The 20,577-nt window shown below is 48.4% G+C and overlaps 12 protein-coding genes across 12 annotated transcripts; 6 read left to right on the top strand and 6 right to left on the bottom strand.

Moving 5' to 3' along the window:
- Nucleotides 1-411: 411 nt before the first annotated feature.
- KY384_003633 (uncharacterized protein) lies at nt 412-682 on the bottom strand (the record flags this gene model as incomplete). The annotated part of the gene is made up of 2 exons (XM_044812147.1): nt 412-498; nt 548-682. 2 exons carry the CDS (start codon nt 680-682, stop codon nt 412-414), a joined length of 222 nt encoding a protein of 73 aa, XP_044671280.1.
- A 503-nt stretch (nt 683-1,185) lies between these two features.
- Nucleotides 1,186-2,111, top strand: KY384_003632 (uncharacterized protein; the record flags this gene model as incomplete). Its single annotated transcript, XM_044812146.1, has 3 exons — nt 1,186-1,223; nt 1,280-1,391; nt 1,455-2,111. The coding sequence occupies 3 exons, from the start codon at nt 1,186-1,188 to the stop codon at nt 2,109-2,111; spliced, it is 807 nt and encodes a 268-aa protein (XP_044671279.1).
- A 136-nt stretch (nt 2,112-2,247) lies between these two features.
- Nucleotides 2,248-3,142, bottom strand: KY384_003631 (uncharacterized protein; the record flags this gene model as incomplete). The annotated part of the gene is made up of 2 exons (XM_044812145.1): nt 2,248-2,336; nt 2,389-3,142. The coding sequence occupies 2 exons, from the start codon at nt 3,140-3,142 to the stop codon at nt 2,248-2,250; spliced, it is 843 nt and encodes a 280-aa protein (XP_044671278.1).
- Nucleotides 3,143-3,540: 398 nt separating this feature from the next.
- KY384_003630 (uncharacterized protein) lies at nt 3,541-5,626 on the bottom strand (the record flags this gene model as incomplete). The annotated part of the gene is made up of 4 exons (XM_044812144.1): nt 3,541-3,918; nt 3,972-4,637; nt 4,697-5,524; nt 5,573-5,626. The coding sequence occupies 4 exons, from the start codon at nt 5,624-5,626 to the stop codon at nt 3,541-3,543; spliced, it is 1,926 nt and encodes a 641-aa protein (XP_044671277.1).
- A 324-nt stretch (nt 5,627-5,950) lies between these two features.
- KY384_003629 (uncharacterized protein) lies at nt 5,951-6,697 on the top strand (the record flags this gene model as incomplete). Its single annotated transcript, XM_044812143.1, has 1 exon — nt 5,951-6,697. The coding sequence occupies one exon, from the start codon at nt 5,951-5,953 to the stop codon at nt 6,695-6,697; it is 747 nt and encodes a 248-aa protein (XP_044671276.1).
- A 151-nt stretch (nt 6,698-6,848) lies between these two features.
- KY384_003628 (uncharacterized protein) lies at nt 6,849-7,709 on the bottom strand (the record flags this gene model as incomplete). The annotated part of the gene is made up of 1 exon (XM_044812142.1): nt 6,849-7,709. The coding sequence occupies one exon, from the start codon at nt 7,707-7,709 to the stop codon at nt 6,849-6,851; it is 861 nt and encodes a 286-aa protein (XP_044671275.1).
- Nucleotides 7,710-8,223: 514 nt separating this feature from the next.
- Nucleotides 8,224-9,189, top strand: KY384_003627 (uncharacterized protein; the record flags this gene model as incomplete). Its single annotated transcript, XM_044812141.1, has 1 exon — nt 8,224-9,189. One exon carries the CDS (start codon nt 8,224-8,226, stop codon nt 9,187-9,189), a length of 966 nt encoding a protein of 321 aa, XP_044671274.1.
- Nucleotides 9,190-9,808: 619 nt separating this feature from the next.
- Nucleotides 9,809-10,984, top strand: KY384_003626 (uncharacterized protein; the record flags this gene model as incomplete). Its single annotated transcript, XM_044812140.1, has 1 exon — nt 9,809-10,984. The coding sequence occupies one exon, from the start codon at nt 9,809-9,811 to the stop codon at nt 10,982-10,984; it is 1,176 nt and encodes a 391-aa protein (XP_044671273.1).
- A 311-nt stretch (nt 10,985-11,295) lies between these two features.
- On the bottom strand, nt 11,296-12,080 carry KY384_003625 (uncharacterized protein; the record flags this gene model as incomplete). The annotated part of the gene is made up of 4 exons (XM_044812139.1): nt 11,296-11,764; nt 11,829-11,938; nt 11,986-12,020; nt 12,056-12,080. The coding sequence occupies 4 exons, from the start codon at nt 12,078-12,080 to the stop codon at nt 11,296-11,298; spliced, it is 639 nt and encodes a 212-aa protein (XP_044671272.1).
- Nucleotides 12,081-12,415: 335 nt separating this feature from the next.
- Nucleotides 12,416-13,791, top strand: KY384_003624 (uncharacterized protein; the record flags this gene model as incomplete). Its single annotated transcript, XM_044812138.1, has 2 exons — nt 12,416-12,556; nt 12,604-13,791. The coding sequence occupies 2 exons, from the start codon at nt 12,416-12,418 to the stop codon at nt 13,789-13,791; spliced, it is 1,329 nt and encodes a 442-aa protein (XP_044671271.1).
- A 558-nt stretch (nt 13,792-14,349) lies between these two features.
- On the top strand, nt 14,350-16,716 carry KY384_003623 (uncharacterized protein; the record flags this gene model as incomplete). Its single annotated transcript, XM_044812137.1, has 1 exon — nt 14,350-16,716. One exon carries the CDS (start codon nt 14,350-14,352, stop codon nt 16,714-16,716), a length of 2,367 nt encoding a protein of 788 aa, XP_044671270.1.
- A 1,778-nt stretch (nt 16,717-18,494) lies between these two features.
- Nucleotides 18,495-20,033, bottom strand: KY384_003622 (uncharacterized protein; the record flags this gene model as incomplete). The annotated part of the gene is made up of 2 exons (XM_044812136.1): nt 18,495-19,832; nt 19,914-20,033. 2 exons carry the CDS (start codon nt 20,031-20,033, stop codon nt 18,495-18,497), a joined length of 1,458 nt encoding a protein of 485 aa, XP_044671269.1.
- Nucleotides 20,034-20,577: the final 544 nt, after the last annotated feature.

The raw sequence follows: 20,577 nt of genomic DNA, 5'->3' as shown, positions 1-20,577 counted from the left end.
CCTGTACCAGACCCTCGTGTCGTCCCATTTTGCTCATTGCGAGCAGATGACGCTGGCCTGTCGTCACATCTTCTAAGCAAATACATTTTCATCCGAAATCAGATCTCATCCGTATCACGACAACTTGCGTCTACCGGCCATATCGCTGAAATTCCCAATCACGGTTGTCGAGTGGACAGACTTGACGTGTCTTCAGCCAGCGCGAGATGCAGTGAAAATGAAAGGCGTGCTATACGAAGGCAAAGTGTTAGTGAAATCCAAGCCCAGTACAACGTTGAAGAAAGAGAATGGCACGTACATTGCAGATTCCCCAAGCGACCGTACACTCTTCACTTGCCGCGGATGCCTGATTTGCTTGACATTCTATGCCTTTGCTTCCGTCAGCGACTTCCAGTAACAGAGTATGAGTCATTACTCACATAGGTCCATGATGTGGTTTCGGCAAATAGCGCAGTTGTCCACCACGATATCCCATGCCCATAGAGCTACTGCATTCCACTGAAGACGTCAGATCATGTAATATGTGGATGGTTGGCATGATGCATACCTTTTTCACCTCAAATCTCTTCTTGCCTTCTGCGCTCATATCTGCCCCACCTGACTTTGCAACCTTGGTTCCTGCTGCTTTTGCCTTTGCCGGAGCTGAGGGGCCCGCTGCGTCTGTCATTTCGACGTCTGCCATTTTGTAAAACTCAAGATTTTAGGGAGCTTTATAGTGGAGTATAAGCCTGAAGAATGGTGGGAAAGGCACGATTAGTCGGGTTGTAACAAAGTCTTATGTGGTCTTGAGGTGTTTCTTAGTCCACTTCTGGGTTTGTTCCTCGTGACCTACGCCCCTTGTCTTCGTTCTGGGTGAGTTCGAACAATGCAGCTCCTCCCGATAGATGAGTGCTGTTTTGGCTTGTAAGTTTGAAGGATGAAGACTGGTGAGAGCTTCAATGTTCACGTCAAGGGAGCAATGACACCATCTTCAAGGCTGCCGAAGACGTACAAGATCTCGGGTAGAGTTCCGCGATAAGATTAGCAACCTCAGTTTCAGCGCCAGAGATCTGGCACCTCACCGTAGGGCTTCGCATTATGGATCTGCCTGTAAGAAGAAGAGCTTGATGTTTCTTTATTGCAAGCTCTTTAATTCCTCCGCTTTGAGCACCCTACATTCTCTCCCGATTGCTTTTATAAGCTAAGATGTTCAGAAATAACTATGACAACGATGCGGTGACATTGTAAGAGAACATCTCCGCCCCATGGTAATAGAAGCTCCTAATTGATCCTTTGACAGCTCCCCACAAGGCCGCATTTTCCAAGTTGAATATGCCTCGGAAGCTGTGAAGCAAGGCTCCGTCGTGGTCGGCATAGCTAGTAAAACTCACATCGTCCTCACCGCCCTAAAGGTCCGTAACGCTTCATAGGCTCAATGTTTAAGCTGGGAGAAACCTCACTAACGAGCTACACAGAGAAACGCAGAAGAACTTTCCTCCTACCAAAGAAAGATTATCCCATTAGATACACATTTCGGACTCGCCCTCGCCGGTCTCGCCTCTGATGCCCGCGTCCTCTCCAATTTCATGAAGCGCCAAGCTATGGCCTCGAAAATGACTTATGGCCGCCCCATTCCTCTCGAACGTATCGTCGAACAAATCGGTGACCGCGCTCAGACGTCTACGCAAGTGTATACGAAGCGACCGTATGGTGTCGGGCTATTGATTGCGGGTGTTGATGAGACAGGCCCGCATCTCTTCGAGTTCCAGCCGAGTGGGATGACGCAGGAGATGGTGGCTTGTGCAATAGGTGCGAGGAGTCAGATGGCGAGAACCTATTTGGAGCGGCATTTGGCGGAATTCGAGGGGGCGGGAAGGGAAGAATTGATTAAGCATGGACTCAGGGCGTTGAAGGAGAGTTTGAGTCAGGATAAGGAATTGACAGTGGACAATACCAGTGTCGGAGTTACGGGGCTAGTGACGAGCGAGGGGGGACAGAAGAAGCTGGAGGGATTCAAGCTGTACGATGGGTCAGAGGTTGGGCCACTGTTGGAGGCGGCGATGGAGGGCGAGGGCAACCCGACAGAACAACAGGAACAGGGGGGTGGGGAGACCATGGAGGTAGATACGTAGAAGAAAGGTGAATGGAATGGAGAATTGTTCAATTTGGTCCGTCCGTGATATAAATGCTAAATGTCTATGTGCACCACAGCTATGCATTCGTATTACCTGTCGCAGTGTTTGCCAGCACAAGATGCTAATCTGCTCCTCAGCGCCGGTGATGATGCTTTTCTCGAAAGACGTCCCGCAGAGTTTCCTTATCGAAGCCTCCGATCTGCTCCAGCAATGCGCGGAAATCTGCTTTAGTTCAACCAACAATGTCGTTTCCCACAGCAAGGGCAACTCCCACCATGCTTCCGTTCCCATTCATCCTCCAATTCGTCACTCGTCGTCATCTCGCCCTCGCCCGAGCCATCACCAGTCCTGATCTTCATCCCCGTCCTGACCGAGCTCCAATCCTCTAGTTCCTTAGCTTCATGATTGACGCGTTTAATCCGCGCTTCGATCTCGTCCATCCACTGGTCAAGTCGGAAATTAATGTCGCTGTCCGGATCGGGGTCTAACTCGGCAGCATAATTTCCGAGCTTGATCCAGAATTGCACCATCCGCTCACTGACCTCGTTGTGGTGAGTGTAAGCTTTCTCACCTCTCTCGTCACAAGCTTTCTTGACATCCTTGGCAGCGTTCACTTTGTCAAAGACAACGCCACACCGAGCGGTCGCTGCGCGGCCGACTTTGTTCATGGCGGCGAGTAAGCTTGTGGCGTGAAGTAATTGATATGCACATGTTGCATAGCTCAATAATTCTACGTCATCCATTTCCCGGCGTTTGTGGTGTGCCCGGATCTCGGGGTTCATCGATGTTAAACGGCGGGATAGTCGCTTGACGTATCGATCGTGGGCCTTGCACGTCTCTGAGCGAACTGACAATCGGTCGGAATGCTCATTCCGGCGTCGCATCAATGGCACGAGGGTGCTCTCCGAAGCAATGAACGCAGCTTTCGCTTTTTTGGCAGCTAAAATGCTTGCGTCGTGTGCACGAGACAGACTGGCGTATTCTCCAACGAGCGACTCGTAGCTTAGCTTTGATGACGTGGACGGCATTGTGGAGTTAGGTTGTGTGGTGTTAGATTAGAAGCGTTTATCGTACGACCAGAACAGAGGTCGCAGCCGGGATAATTAGAAGACAAAGGAGAAAGGCTGAAGCATGAAACGATTTGAATAGTGTTCAATCAGTTGAAGGATTGTTAATGAAGTTAATGTGTCAGGCGTAAGGAAGAGTGAAGGGGATGTGTGTGAGAAGGTTCAGTTACAACACCTGCACGGTGAATACCATCGGTAACAGAAATCGGAACGAGTAGATGCTGGCGGCCGCACTGATCTGTTGTTACTTGATGGGAGGTTAGATGCAAAGGACCGTGCAGGCATAGGTCGACGCGTTGCGGCGATGGGGTAATTCACGTCGACGAGAAAAATGTTCAATAAGGTAAGTCTCATCTCGGTCACTTCCGCTTCTTGGCGGAGCCGCTCCCTCTTTCTGCCCCCGTAGTCCCTGCAAGCTCTGACTTACCCAAATTCTTACCGTTCGCCTCCTTCTCATCAATTGTACTACCCTTTGCACTTGGGGGAGCTGTCAATGCTTTGTCCGCCAATTTGTCTTCGACCGTCTCGTCGTCGCCACCCTGGCCAAATTCATTGACTCGCCCGTAGTCAACCTTGTACGCATAGCTCTGGTACAGATAGAAGAAGAAAATCACATCGTCTCGCAACGTGGCAAGACGATGTAAGGTAGGCATCTTGATGGTGAATGCAAACAAGTCGTCGATGAATGTATTCAGAAATTTGTATGTCATCGCTCGAGCTGGCATGTGTGCGACGCTCTGAAACATGGTGTCAGCAAGGAGACTTGGTGTACTGGCATGGGAGTGCGTACCTTTAACCGATAGTTGATATACAAGCTCGGCACCATCATGAGAAAGCCGTAAGCGTACACGCTCCCGACCAGAGTCGTAATCACAAAGCTATACCAACTTCGGTGGGTGTCATAAATTACACTGTACACTGCATAGGCTCCCAAGAGTGGAACGGCAATCATGTAAAGGTATCTGAAGGCAATCTCGTCATACTCCTTTGTCTTCTCCTCTGTTTCTGACAATTTGTGCTTGTCTTCAAATGCCACCGTGTACGGAAGCCATGAATTGGGTGCCGAAGGTCTCACGCGAACATTGACAGTCTTTGTGATCTTCCAAGCCTCAATGAGAATGCTCATGCCTTGGCCAAGAAGAATCATCCAGGATGTCCCTTCACTATTGTCCATCAAATAAAGGAAAATAATGGTTTGCATAAAGACGTTGGCCAAGATGGTGCGCACTGAGATGCCGACATTATCCTTCTTCTTCCGCCAATGGGAGACGTCGCTTTTGAAGGCCAACATCTCGAAGACCATGTGAAGCACCGTAACTATTCCGGTGGTGGCTAGTAGGTAGATATTCGTATCCAAGAGAACCCTTTTGAATTCCTCGAATTCGCTTCCATCTCCTCCGGCTGGCATCAGTCCTTCGGACGCTTTTTTTGGTTTTCTTTCATTCCAAGATCCATGCTGGCATACAGTGACATCTTCCAGTTCTTCATTTGATTCAGGGTGATGTGCAATGGTACCTCTTTGACGGTGGAGTTAAGCTCAGTCATGTGATCCCTCAATTGCCAGAACGTATTGAAGAACAGGATAGGGTAATACCAGCCGTTTTGACCAGACGTATCTCTCGCACCCGAGCTCTCGAGATGAATCTGCTGTCGGACCGCAGGGTGCATACTGCTGTAGGACTGCGTGCCGGAATCGGGAATGATAGCGACCGTAAGGTTGGGGTGATAGAATGAACCTCGTCGTGGAGTATCCAACGCTTCCTCCACGCCGCTCGTACTGTTTTGAGAGCCAGCAAGCAGGTTCTTCGTTTTTCTCACCTTCTTTTTCGGCAAGATTTCGTTCAACGGTCGAGCAAAATAGTGAGCTTGAGAGGGATCATAGCCGCGAGACTCCGGATCCAAGTCTTTGCCGTTTAATGCCATATAGACATGCATCCACCAGGTTCCATTGTCCTGAACTTCACGCGGAACTTGCAGGGTGGTGTCGATCTGGCGGCTATCCTCAAAATCACCCAAAGAGATATTTTTCTCATTCAGAACTAGGTCTTTTCGGGAGGCTATACTCAGCGAGCCGACCACTACCGAGGACGAGATGTATATGGCGACATCTAAGCTGCTGTTTACCGGCCATATTGGTGCGATTACTTGAGGAGTCGGATTGTAATTTTCTGGAAACTCCGAGGGCCGGTCTTCCCAGGCTGGTACTGTGGACGGGACTGCAACTTTGACTGGTTGTGCACCTTGTTCCACTGTCTTATTTCCACCTTTTCCAAAGAATTGGGTGAATAAGAATTGTACGAAGAAAAAGATAGCGACAGATTGGAGACCGGTCTGAAGTTTCGCCTATATCAACGTCAGTGAAGGGTTGCCACAAGAGCATGTGAGTCACACTGAAAGGCCGTTATCTTGCTCGCCACCTCTTCCTTGTAGGTTCTGTTCTGGCATCTTGGGGCGATTGACTTCAATGCAAGGGCTGGAAAATCCGTCATGCGTTTTTCATATGCCGTCCTCTCCGAAATGCACGATGCCACTAGCCTTCGTTGACCCGACGTCATTTATACGCAAAAGTCAACCTACTTTGTGGTAAATACATCACAATACTTCCGACTTTCCTTGCTCTGAAATCGCGTCAACCTCGCTGCCGTATTATGTCCCAACGAAATTCACTGTGCGGCCATGACTTGACCATTGCTACGCCTTCTACATAGTCTGTTCGCCCTTCTTCCGCCGCAGCACACTTCTTCAAAGCCGCAAACACTTTACCCTACGATGTCTAGTGCTGAGGTTGATGATGGAGGATCTTTAGCACATATAACATCTATATCTCGCCCTCACAGCCCTTCGAAAGATTCCCCGCCTGTAGTCTGCGTCTTCTGTGGCTCTTCTCCTGGCACAAACCCTCAGCACATCGCAGCCGCAAAGTCCCTAGGTGAAGCTCTTCACGCACATGGGATCAATTTAGTCTATGGTGGTGGAACTACAGGCCTGATGGGTGAGGTAGCGCGGACTGTCGTCGCGCTTTCCGGTCCAGGAGCCGTTCACGGTGTCATTCCAGACGCACTTATTCAATTCGAGCAACAGGGCCGGCCGGAGCACAAGGATGTCCTTACAAAAGAAAGTGGGACCTCAGCACTTGACGAGAAGATCTACGGTAGAACGACAGTTGTGCCGGATATGCACACAAGAAAGCAATTAATGGCAAAGAAGGTCATTGAAGGGGGCCCGGGCAGCGGTTTTGTCGCTTTGAGTGGCGGGTTCGGAACAATGGAAGAACTGATGGAAGTCACGACATGGAATCTATTAAGAATACACGACAAGCCTGTTGTCATGTTGAACGTGGACGGGTACTACGACGGACTTATCACCTGGGTCAAGCGAGCGGTGACTGATGGTTTCGTCGCGCCGGGAAATGCAGGGATCCTTGTGGAAGCGCTGAGCGTCGATGAATGTTTGCAAGCATTGAGGGAATATAAGGTCTGTGAGGGACGATTAAAGCTGGATTGGACTCAAAAATGAAATGACAGATTGGGAAATGAAGGTTGCACGTGCCTCAATTGTATGAGGTGGAAAGGCGTCTCTGGTAAATGAAGCATTAGATTTGATCCCAGCAGCTAGACAGCTGATAGTTTCATCAGGACATATATATATATATATATCTACGCCACAGCTAGACGACACGAACACCAAACCGGAAGACCGGCTTCTTCGCATCATTCCAACACCATCCGTCGCATTGCTTGCAAATCAGAGGGCCAAGGCCGTCTTTTGCAACATTCATCGTCTTTTCGATCTTCAAGCTCCCATAATATTCACGACCCCATCTCTCTTCTTCTTGCAAAATGTGCTTAATTGCTGCCTCTGTGATGTTCGCCCTCCGCTTGACGACCTGTAATTCCTCATTGTAGTCTTTCAGGTTGACGTACACGTTGCGCCAACGTACAACTTCATCCCTCTTCATCTTCAAATCTTTGGAAGACTGACCTTTCTTAGCGGCCGCGGCCTCGAGTTGCTTGAGCTCGAGGTGTTCGCGATAGGCAGCCCCTACGGCTCCAGTTAATTGGGGTAGGGCACTGACCTTGCGTCCATTGAACGTATTCAGGACTTTGTTGTAAAGCTTTTTGCGCATGGGCATCTGTCCATGAACAGCGTGCTTCTGATCGACGAATTCCACTAGGTCATCGGTAAGTATCTCAGCAGTCTTCCGGAAGTTGTGCTCAGCCTTATGCATCGTCTTTTCGGCTACCTCGAGATCGCCTGCGACGGCGAGGCATTGTTCGGCAATGACAGTGTGGACCTTTTCGATCTCGTGAAGCGGCTCCCAGTAACTTTCCAAGGTCTGCTCGTGCTCACACAAGCAGCCGGATTCGATGTACTTCTTGTGGGCTTTGTGGAAGCTCGGAGCCCATAGCTTCAGCATCTTCGTATTGGTGGCCTGTACGCTCTTTATATAGGAGACGTGCAATGGCGAGACGTGACAGAATTCGAGACGGTTCTTTTGATTGGACGACGCCTGCTTGAAGAAGAACATGATTGATTAATTTTGGCGGAATGAGATGATGGGTGCAAATGGTTATTCAGGGGAAAAAGGCCAACATTCACTCTTAACATGATACAGGCAAACAATACCGAGGGATCTTAATCAAAATAGTCAACCAAAAACAATCAATGAACAAAGACGGAAGCCGAGTTCTTTATCACAAGTTTGGAACAAAGCCTGTATCGCTTTCTGATTCCTTGTCGATCTTCTGTGGCGTATAGGTATACTTGAGAGAAAGAGTCGGCAAGAACGCCAGAGTGTATGTAAATGAAGATTCCTTCAAGTGCTGCGCACGAACACTGGAAAGTATTTGTCTTCTTAATCAGTCGTTCTGGGGGTTTTGGTATCACGATTCAAGCAATGATTCACACACAATGCTTTTGTTCTCGGATAACGCAACAAACAATGCCTATATCTTCCATACAGGAGCTTAAGAACGGAGATCTGCTGAGTTACATGTTTCATCGAGAGTCGCGAGTGCTGTAATCCACTGAGCCTGCCAACAATGCCAGCTACAGAGACCATGGGTACGCGATCGAAGAGTAAGATCATCTCGGAGTCAGGATATGAGATAAAGCTTCCTGCAAGCATCTACACCTTGAACGGCACGAAACCTCGCGGGCTAGCTCACATTGAAGAGCTTCTTGATTCAGTGGGCCCAATCATCGAGGGTCTGAAACTAATTGAAAACAACGCAAAAATCATGGAATGTGAGTGCCTGCTTTCCAAGCTCGAGGAAGCAATCTCAACATACTCCGGCGAACTCAATGCGCTTTCCCAGTGGAATACGGACCGCCAGCGCGTGGACCGAGCAGCGGATGAGCATTGGCAACGTGTTGCTGCGCTGTTGAGCCCCCACCTAAAGCTGAAACGGGAGCTCAGATTACATATAAAGATTATTGAGAATGTGCTTGAGAAGCAGGGAGAGCACTTGGATGTCCTGAAACACCTTTCAGGAGATGTGGGCATTCTGAATAACCTCGGGGCAACACTCAGTTCTGTTCTAGGAAATTTCATCGGCGGCGGCGGCGACGACCAGGAATTTCAATGTTTTGCGTGCGGCAAAGGATGCGCTTCAGATGACGATGAGATGCTGACGGACAAGGATGATTCCTCTCCATCGACCTCGGGGAATAACGTTGCGAACAATGAAGGAGAGCAAGAGAAGCCAGGCACGCCAGCGACCGATGCTAACGCGTCAAGTAGTAAGATCGTTACGCTCAAGCTTCAACAGCGGTCGGTTTCCTCAGAGGGGGAAGCAGGATTACCTACTGACCAGACAGGCTGGATTCATTCAGAGACAGTTGACGAGATGCAGACAAAGCTCACCAATGGTAAACCCATTCCTCCCAAGCCTCGGCAACCATCACTTCGAAGGATCAAGGGATCTATGTCTCTAAATTTATCAATTCCTCGAAGTGCATCTGTTCTTCGTGCAACATCCATCTCTCGACAGGAATTGCCAGAGTAAGAGTGTGGCGACATCATTGCTGCTCAAGAGCTGACTCTTCATCAAGCAGCATTTCAGAAAATCGGGCTCTAGACCTGAGCGCTGTAAAGATTGCAGTCTGGTTCGAACTACGATTCAGCGGAGTGAGGTAGAGATTGAGCGCGGTTCTTGTGCCATTTGTCTCCCTATGCCTTATCTTAAATAGTTACTTACTTTTTTTGAATGAAATTGACGCATTTGTAGCCTCTTTTCATCCTGAAGGAATCTTTCGGGTGACTAGACTTCTTGTGATACGTGTTGCCGACAGCAGACATCTATGAAAGCATGCTTTACAACGCTTGTCAACAGATATCAGTCGAAATAGGAAACCTTTTCGAGGCTCGATGAGTTCGCAGAGAGACATTGAAAGAAGTGTTTTACTTAGAAGTTGGTGGTAGAGTGAGAACATCTGATAAATGCCGCCTCACATTGTCGCCTTTCGAAGTAGGTACGATCTGTGTTATGTTCATTCATTGAGATCGTATATTCCTTACTTGTGCATTGTTCGTGTGAATGCCTCTTATTGTCTCACATCATTCTTTCAAAGTGTACTTCTATATTCTTCTCAGAACGCGAGCGTCTCTCGTCCCCGACAAACATCATGGCAACAACCAATTTGGTCACGCTGAGGCAGCTCTGCGAGAATATCCTAACAGATCTGAACACCGCGAAGAAGACAGCAGATCCTGGCAAGCCTGTAAATACTGACAGGCATATGAATCTAAACGGCTTGGAGGGGTCAGCGCGAAGTGTGCCAGATACTCAAAGCCGTCACGATTTAGAGTGTTGGAAGTCCGGAGATGCTATTTGCGACACAATTTTCAATATAGCACAGACTATGATTTCGTCATCGAACGGCGTTATTGACGCAATGCACATATGTGGCGACGCCGAGCAAGAAGTCAGGGCTTGTCTGAAAAGGCACAAGCATAATCGCGTCAAAAGACTACACGAACTTCAAGATGCCATCCCGGTTCACAGGCGATACATTACATTCCTGGCGCAATCGCTGGATCCAGCAATAAATGGTGGTCTCCCTGAGCTTCAAGGCTGGGAAACACCGCCGACTACTGCAGAAGCCGACCGTGACCCGCTCCTCCATCTTCGTTTTCTCATGGGGAGGATGACTCTGCAGCTAATGGAAAAGGAAGCTGCCAGACTTTCCAAACCGCCAGCGCCAGGCAGGCGACCGCCCAAGCAACTGCGTCTGAAATATACGTCGTTTTATAAGGTTGATGCCATTTGGAAATACAAAATGGAGCTCCACCGCCGTCTTCACAGCGTCTGCATTGATTTAGTATCTAAAATTGAGAATTTCGGCGCTTCAACGGTCACAAACGACATTATGCAAGCCGTCGGAAACCTGAAGAGCTCCTTGAGCGTGTTGGAGAAGCCATTTATGGAGCTCAAAATCGAACTTCACGGCACCTTTGTCCTTCAAGCGAAAGCTAAGACGCCTCACAAAGCTGCAGGCCCCTTTGAGATCGACATTTTTGAAGGCGATATAGTTGAGATTGCCCGATGGTGTGCTCAGAATTCTGTTGAGTGGTGGAATATTCGAAAAGCGGACGGTCAAGAAGGGCTAGCGCCATCATCCTGCTTGAGGATGTTGTCTACTGACGAGGAAGTCACGGCTGAAGTGAGCCGCCTTTCGGGCCATCTTGATTCGCCGAAGGAGGAGGAGAAGAAGAAGAAGAAGAAGAAGCAGCGTCCGGCTTCCCTTGCGAACATGTCAAAGATATCTTTGCCCACGCAGGAGGACCGAGCGATGGGGTAGTAAAGCTCTCATGCGGTTACGCAACTTCTTGATTGCCCCAAACTCGGGCGGCTTCAATATCCACTGAGCATATTTTGACGTAGAAAACAACATAAGCAAGGCTTTGGATTAAATGGTAATTGATCTTCCTGGTGGGTAGGATGTTGGAATTGGAGTCTCAATATTCTGATTCTTGCAGAACCATCTGTGAGGCTGGAGGCTCATCAGCAATGTTTGAGGGAGGGATATGGCGCTTCAACGCACCTCAGCAAGTGACCCAGTCCATAAGGCAGCTCATAATCACTTAGAGCAACTTAAATTAAGACGCAACACTAGAAAAACCGCCACCATACTAAGACTATCATAAGTATTCCAAGAGCTCCAAATGGTCCGTACTGCTTTAGTAAGAGCTCCCAATTGATTCTGACCGCAGCGCGCTTGTACTTCTTACTATCTTCGCGTAATCTTTGGGACATGTCTCCCATTTTCTCCAGGCTATCTCCACGATACAATAGATCCTCGATATTCTTTGTCATGACCTTCGTAACGTCTTTAAGCTCGTCATTCAATTTATCGAGATTTGCTGAAGCGCGGCTGTCCTGGTATGTTTTCTTCGTCTTTTGTATGAAAGTGTCGAATTCGACGAAAGCGTACGGCCGGCATGATGGCGAGAGATATTGTTGAGACGAGTACGTCGTTGTGAATTCAGTAGCTAGATCCTGTAGGTACGTAAAGGCTAGCTTGCGAGGGTAGGATCTATCGCAGATCGTGATGAAGCAGATTTGGTCCTGTACGAGGTAGCTGTTCATGGCAATCGATCAGATGTTCGGTATGTCTTTGGAGCACATGCTTGGGAAGAGCTTACTGTATGGTAAATCTGTCGGCTTCAATGCTCGCTCGAGACTCCGAGTTGCGGTTTAATCGCCTCACTATCATCTTGACGTTTTGTTTCGTCTGTGAAAGTTCTGATTCTGTCTGCGGCCTCATTAGCATTTAGAATTATGACACTAATAGATACTGACCATCTCATCGTCCACAGATGCCGCAAGCATCAAACCTACATTCCAGTCAGAAGCAATCAAGAAAAGATACGAGATACTTGCCGTCGATACGGCATATTTGCGTTGACTTGACCATTGGCTCTGGTAAGAGTAATTGACGATTCTTATGGCTGTGACATGCGTTGTTGATTCGGGGATACGACACTTGCGAAGTAACGGATACCTAGTTACAAGCAGAAGTGAATACCGCAACAAAGGGAGCTGTCGTGTCAAATATGGCCTTAACGCGCGTTTGGCGCGAACGTCAGAAAAGGTGTTCAGTGTAGACAGCCGCATCACTTGACACACATGAACACCTTCAAAATGTGAGCAATCCCTTTTTGGATGTGCAACATCCAGCTCAAAAATTACTGAATGCCTCAACCGCTCTACAGAGCGGGCCCCCAACACCATGGCTGGCAAAAAGCGCGCTGGGAAGAAGTCACTCGGGGAACCGCCAGCTAAACGACCTGCAAGAGGTGCAAGGAAGAATGACGACCCCATCTGGAGCACCACCAACCCAAAGTCTTCTTTAGTCAATGAAGACCTCCACGTTCGTCCTCTATCCCTAAACTACATGCTCCTAACTAAGGAATCAAGGGCAAATTCGCTGATCCGAAGGCCTATGAAAATTGGACAAAAGGAGATTGGGAAGAAGCAAGGGCAAATTGCCTGCCTGAGGATGCACCCGTAGCTGAAGATGGATATTCTGTACCTATGCAATATTTCAAATATGATCTGAATTGGCGACGCTTTGTTAGGGAGTTCCAAGAGGATTTGGGGGCTGGACGTTATGATCCTCAATGGCTGAAGGAAGCTACGCAAGCAATGGAGGAACGATCTCAAGGAAGATTTGATAGGTGGAAGGCTAATGAATACGAAGAATTTTGGGGTCAGAAACAAAGGACGCCTTGGAGAGACTTGGCCGGCGAGTCAGCAAACATTAAATTGGAGGAGCTTGCCAAACACAACTTTGTGAGACAAGGTGACATCTTCAGCTATGCAAGAGTCTTTGGAAGAGGTAAAGACAGAATTTTGATCGAGAAGGATATAAGAATAGCGAAGATTGAAGGATCTCTCATGACTGTAGCGGTCCCACCGGGACAGCTAAAATATGCACGACATCTTCTAGCCCCCCACCGAACACCTACAAAGGTACTACAAAAACCTTCCCTCCCGACTGAGAAGCAGGTATCACTGGACGAAACGGACACAACAAATCACACGCCTTTGAAGGATTTGCCAAGTCACTCGATCCAAGCAAAACGGGAACATGAGCAGAGCACTCATTCCAATGCCCGTGAGCATAGTACTGGCAATGGAGAAGCCTATCCTTCGCCTGAGAAAGAGGCTTCTTATCCAGATGCCTTCCACGATGCCCCAGAACCAACATCACCGCCGCCATCGGCGACCGAACCTCAAATACAGCTTGATACTATGCGTCGAACAGAAATTGAAAAGGCTACAGCTGCAGGAAATGATTTGCAAGAACCGGCATCCCCTCCATCACCGTTCCAATCGCCGGTGGAAGACGCCATCCTTACGCCCATCTCCACTCTTGCTGAATTGGAGAAACGCATCATTGAAATTGACGGGCGCGTTGATAAGTCAACCAGGATTGTTAATTCTTGGAAAGCTATGCGTGGAAAGAGGAATAACCAGGATCTGGGCTCTCTTTTTGAGATGCGAGAGGAATTCTATGTGCGGCAGAGCCCGAAAATCGTCAAGACGCCCCAAACGACGAGGAGTGGAAGGGACAGCAAGAAGAAGGTGCGTTATGGCGAATGATGATTCAATGGACGAAGACGCATAATGTTCCTCCTTAAGCATGCATTCGCAAAGTGCATTTGGACGAAGCATTAGCGAGGGAGCGGGTGAGCATAATGAGTGACATGGTTGAAGAGATATGCACGATCTTGACACAATTGAATGATCACCTCCATGTGCCATTTGAATCATAATCCAAGCCCATATCTTGAGATGATCCTTGAAAATTAGAGCGCGAGCGTTCCTCTGAGAAATGCGCAGTTAAAATTGAAAATACGTAGTGCCTCCCCTGCGGTAGGATTTGCCGGAAAATCCAATTTAGGGTGAACCTTGAAGTCTTCCATGAGTACATCTGATATCTTATCAATCTTGCCATTTTCAAACCCCGAGTAACGGTGTCACATGAAAAGATTCATTATCCTTGCTTTTGCCACATCCACCTGCTGCAAAGATGTTTGACCCTACACCACATTGTAAATCAGAGTTTTATTGTTGGAGCAAATCTTCCTTGATCATGCCATCTCAACTTGTATTCCCTGTTTCCATACCATCCAGAACCACGAGGGGAAAGTGGGGATAATGGAGGCCCACTCCCACCGAGTCCTCTATATCGATGCTTATGACTCTTTTTCTAATAATATTGTTGCACTGCTTCAAACCAAGTTAAATGTAGATGTCACCGTCATCAAAATCGACACTGCGATAGACCATTTAGAAGAATTCCTGGCACCTTTTTCTGGCATTATTCTTGGACCTGGGCCCGGAACACCTCACAAACCCGAGGATATTGGACTGCACACCAGAATTTGGGGGCTAGATGCAAACAGGCTTGTGCCAATCCTGGGTATTTGTCTAGGATTTCAGAGCCTTGTTTTCGCTTTTGGAGGAGCAATCCACCGACTTCCACGACCGCGCCATGGCATAGTCCGAAAAGTGAGACATAGGGGCGAAGCTATCTTCGACAATCTGCCTCCCCAAGTTGACGTTGTGCAGTACCATTCTCTGCATGCAAGTCTTGATTCAGCAGAGGCAGAGAACGGCGAGTTAATTCCGTTGGCTTGGGACTTGAAGGCCGACAACACAGCGACTGAGGAATGGACTGACAATCTGAATCCGGATGCAATTCTTATGGCTGTGAAACACAAGCATCGACCTTACTACGGCGTCCAGTTCCACCCGGAGTCCATCTGTTCAAGTGATCAAGCTCAGCGGATCATTCTCAATTGGTGGCAACAGGCATACAGCTGGCGTAAAGATCTGACAACTCATTGTGCAAGGCCAACTTTGCCGACCACGGCAGGAGATGTGGAGAGCAGCGTCGATGACTACCCTAGTGGTTGTTCCGAGAGGTCTGGTATCAAAGTAAAAGAAGAGAGCCCGCTAGTTCACACAAAAGTCTTGCCATTGTCTAACATCACAATATCGAGAATAAGTTCTGTGCTTGGCCTTGTGGATGATGAAATTGTCGTCCTCGACTCGGAAAACCATCAGCGTCCGGATCTTGGCTGTTTCAGCATCATAGGTCTTGTGACCCCATATACTCCGCGTTTTGAGTACCAGGCTGGCTCTGATCATATTCGCCGGATCCAGGATGGCAAGGTTGAGCGCATTGACCTTGTGAGAAGCCATCGTCGTGACGTTCTTAGTTTCTTAAAATCATACGTTCAGGCTCTCTCTTTCACAAGCAAACACGAAGAGATCCCTTTCTGGGGAGGTCTAGTTGGCTACATCAGCTATGAGGCAGGTCTGGAAACCATTGGGGCTTATGGTGGAGCCGATCGCCAAGACCAAAACAGTTCGGATCTTAGCTTTGCATTCATCGAGCGTAGCATTGTCATCTCACATCTGACCGAGAAATTGTATATCCAGTCCCTACTTTCCGCCGACAACTGGGTGAATGACGTTGCTTATGTTCTTACTAATACTCCACCACCATCACCTGGTCCCGAAACATCACTCTATCTAGATGCTCATATCTCGATACCTGATGAAGCTGGCTATAAATCTGCCATTCGCGAATGTCAATCCTTCATTGGCCAGGGTGAATCATACGAGCTTTGCTTCACCGGTCGTACCACCGTCACTACAGCTCCACAAAGCAATCCTTGGGCATTGTATAGCCGTCTAAGGCAGCTCAATCCTGCACCTTTTGCAGCTTACATCCGGATCGGAGGCTTGACATTGCTTTCTAGTTCCCCAGAGCGCTTCTTGTCCTGGACAAGACCTCAAGCGCATTCTGAAAGCGGCGGGAATGAATCAGTATGTCAATTCAGGCCTATCAAAGGAACACTCAACCGTCAACCTGATCCAAATCAGCCTCCCCTAACGTTTGCGCAAGCTGAGCGCCTTCTAGCAACCCCTAAAGAGATTGCCGAGAATCTTATGATTGTCGACCTAATCCGCCACGATGTTCATGGCGTAGCCGGAGCGAATAACGTATTCGTGCCGAAGTTGATGGTCGTTGAGGAATACGAAACGCTCTTTCAACTCGTCAGTGTAATCGAAGGCACTCTTCGCGTTCCTCGAGGTGTTAGCCAATTCGATACGCACATCAGCCCCAAGGAACCGTCACCTGTCATTCAGAACAAAGGAAAGTCAGGAATCGATGTCCTTGCTGCCTCGCTTCCGCCCGGATCTATGACCGGGGCCCCCAAGCTACGGTCTTGTCAATTGCTCAAATTTCTGGAAGCCCGGCCTCGTGGGATCTATTCAGGCGTGGTAGGCTACCTGGACGTTGGGGGCGGAGGTGATTTCAGCGTTGTCATTAGGAGCGCTTTCCGGTGGGATGATCCTCACTCCGAGCGAGATACCTGGACCATCGGTGCGGGAGGCGCAATCACTACATTGAGTACTGAAGAAGGAGAATATGAGGAGATGATGGCAAAGCTAAAGAGCACCTTACGCCTATTCGAGCACGACAAGACGACCTACGGGACGGTTGCTTGAGAGTTTGCTTAGGCCCCCGCGCCGAAATGCCGATATCGATGAGTTAAATGGCGAAGCCTACTACACGCACCGTATCGTCAGAGATTGTTCTCGCTATTTGAGGACTTGGTAAGCTTTGACGAGAAGTTGCAAGCTTGAATGACACTAGTTGCATCGTTACGCCTAGAGGAGAGTGCTCTCATATCAAGTACTTGCTTTCAATAGCCTTCTCAACCTCAAACCGATATTTTAAAAACCAAAAACAATAGAGCCCACAGCATTAGTGCAATAATGTGTGACTTTCTCTTTGAAGCAGCATCAAAACCCATCTCTCAGGGTAGACAAGCGGTCGAGGAGAAAGCTAAATTGAAGTCACGTGTTTTCGTGACTCACCCGCGATGCCCCTTTTCCTTCCTTTCCCTACCCAATAAATGTCGCTGTGCACAATTTTTCCCACGGGAAAAAGATCTTACAAGGAGGTTAAGGAAAGGCCTGCTACGGTGAAAATTGAGCCTCAATCTTCAAGATGTAGTGAACTGTTCCTGCCGCCATCTCATTGGTGAACATAATGCTCGTGCCCACTCCTGAAGGCGGCTCAATTGGTCAACCCTATTCGAGAATAGGCTTCTGGTATGCTAGCAACTAGAAGAATTCAAAGATTCAGTTCAAAAGGAGAGTCGCTCATAGCTAAGAACGAATGCTTGCTCCGACGAGGACTCGAAACCGAGCTTCAGAATGACAACTGCAACATCCCAGCCGCCCTATTCGTTTGATCACGAAGACCATGCACACTCCCGAAGGCAGCCTAATTAGAGTGTACTGTTACGCTTTGGTCCTGGTATGCTAGACATTGCACCACCAGAGCTTCTTGATTGTTGGAAGAACGAAAAAAGTCAATATGTAGAATGTGGAGACCTTGTCATGTTGTTCGAGCAAGCAAGTTCGCGCTCGACAGAGATGGAATAGCTGGGGCACATAATTGTGAAAAGGCACCTTCAAAGCATTCGTGAGCACTTAAGAAGACCATGAATTGCAGACCTAGCTCCTGATCCAACAAAACTCGTTACAGGCTGCTATACAGAGAGTCGTGTAGTAGATAGGGATTTTGAACCTTTTAATGGTCATCGAAAGTGCAAACTAATGATTGTAATGCCAACATGTCGCCCACGCCCTCCCGATCGAAAATTTTAGAAAGACCTATTCTCCATGCTCTAATTATATCCCAGCCTGGCTTTTCCCATACTCCTCGGGGGAAGGAGAGTAGCAACTGTGCTCGGAAACTCCCTGCCCTCCATGGATTTATTGCTATTTCCGGGGACATGAGGCCGGAGGGAACTCAGTGTTGCAATTTAGCTATGAAATAGCTTCCTTGATCACTTTAAAACCAGGTCAAAATGGCTGATGCGATTTCATGGACAATTCTCCCAGGACGAGGACCGTATGTTTCGTGGTGAAAAGTTAGCTATAAATCACAGCATACATAAAGTACAGGCCAGTGAACAAAGACACTCAGCGTGCTTTTACCATGTTGCACATCACATCGAATGTTTGGTGACTGCGACCTAAAAGACGCGAGAAAGAGTATTTGCGTGGCAAACGCGAGTTTGGCTCGAGGGTCAAAGACTCTGCGTTGGTTAGGTATTTTGGAATCGAGATCGCTTCGGCATTGCTTTGTGAGTCATTATGACATCCTACCAGAGACTATTGTTGCATTTGTATGGTCTTCACAAACGTCGATCAAGTGAATGAGGCCAGAGTCCAGTGAAGACTAGTTCCGTGTAACGTCAAGACGAACAACCTCAGCCGTGTTCGTTTTCTTTTTGATTCTCCAGATGGTAGTCTTCAACATCCTCCATCTTGATATCCTCATCTCCATCCCCATCTGCATCCGCGTCCTCTTCTCCCTCACCGTCTTCCAGGGCCCTGTCTTTCATATCTTTACCCCTTTTCGTAGAATCTCTTCTTCCTTCTTTGGCCTCGCCATCTCCTTCTCCAAAATTTAGCCCTCTCCAATCTTCGATCTCTTCAGTCAAACCTCTCATGCGTTCTCTCACGGACTCAACCGCAAATGCACCTAGTAGGAGCCTAAGGGGAGGGTACCTACATTGTCCTAGCTGCCATACTAGTTCCGCAGCTTTAACAGCGCTTGTTGGCTGCTTCTCACCTAGCCACTGCAGAACTCTTTTTGCATGATGCGCAGGGCTAGTTGGAGACGCATAGGCCGAGGACGATGGGGGCTGAAGAATCGAAAAATGTCCAAACGGTGGAGGATCAGCACTAGATTTCTCTTTCGAACTCCTTTTCTTCGCACTGGGTACCAATTCTACCCCAGCATTGTCCGAAATTCCAATGCCATTGACGACCCCTCCAGTGTCATCTCGCCTGACATGTCCAGGCTCGACCAATGTAGCTCTGATGTCAAAATTTGACGTCTCATAAAGTAAGCTCTCCACCAGCCCCTCGACAGCATACTTCGTAGCACAATAAGGTCCTAGCCCCGGAACCCCCAGCGCCCCACTCGTAGAGCTGAAAATCAGATATCTTCCTCCATAATCATCATCTCCATCTCCATCAGCTCCCGCACCCTGTCTGTGATGTTCATTGAGCCCTGGAGACTGAGGGGCGTCCCTCTCTTTTTGTCCTCTTCCTCGGAAGTAAGGCAGACTCGATTGAACGATGTTCATAACCCCCCAGAAGTTCACCTCAAACTGATTCCTGATTTCCCATTCGTCTTGGTCTTCGCAAGCCCCAATGACACCATATCCTGCGCAATTGGCCACTATATCGTATCTACCCCAATGCTCTAGGCTCCTCTGGAAGATGACATCGACACTGGAGCGTACGCGCACATCGCAGAGCAGAAACAGGCAACTATTTCCACTGTCGATCTTGACTTTCTCTTGGGAATGATCTTCACTCTTGGTGATGTTGGGCGTTGGAGTGAACGGCTGAGTCAGGGTGGAGAAGGATGGTAGATTTGAGGAGATGGCAGCATAGCTTGGTTGGTACGGCCGAATTGCCTTATTTAGGGAGTCTAACGTATCTTCATTCGTTTTGCCCACTGCAGTCGCCAAGTCACCATGCGCGAGAACGGCTCTGACGATAGAGCGACCGATGTGGCCGCTTGCTCCAAAGACCTTGTCGGTAGGTATTAGCTTGAGACGTTGAAAAGCGTAGAAGGATATTCATTAATGACTTAGTCGAACTGGAGTACATACGACCCAGACGCGTTGTTGAGGGGGATTCTGCTCTGACGGGGGATCGCAGCTCAATGGGAGCGTGAGCTTCGAATCTTGGGAGGCGTGTGCAGTGATTGGAGATAAAGCTTTTAGAGGCATTTTAGAGCTGGCGTAGTTGGTGCTGGAACCCTGCTACAGGGCATTGGGCGCGCATCATTCTATAAGATAGGTGGGTGGGCGAGGATGGCAAGAGCGCTGTCGAGAACTCACGGCCCCTGGCGTCATTGTAGAGCATAAATGCGAGCTACGTTTCTCGAGTCGAGACTAACTGCCTTGTGCCATCGCGCAGATTGGAAATCCCCCACCCATTATATTATGTCTGACATAAACATCATCCATATGTACACAAGTCATCTATGTCTCTATGCATTGGTACCAGCACATGCCTCCTCCCATCCGTCCACGAAAAGCCGAAATGACTATGTGCAAACGGTATTCGGTGCTGGAGCCACTCTGAAGCCAATGACAGAATCCTATCCTTTTTGTTTCCGTATTTGCTTGGTCATTGAAGACTACAGGCTATTTTAAGCTGTCCTCAAATTTGTAACGCCGTTCGCTTATGAAAAGAAAACAGAGTCCGATGTGCGTGAAGTGATCGCGTTGTACGTTTCATGATCTGTGTTCGTATTTAGACATCAAATAA

This window comes from Bacidia gigantensis (genome assembly GCF_019456465.1).
Source record: "Bacidia gigantensis strain McMullin 20006 chromosome Unknown contig_180, whole genome shotgun sequence".
Lineage (NCBI taxonomy): Eukaryota > Fungi > Ascomycota > Lecanoromycetes > Lecanorales > Ramalinaceae > Bacidia > Bacidia gigantensis.
This window is presented reverse-complemented; position numbering and strand designations above follow the sequence as displayed.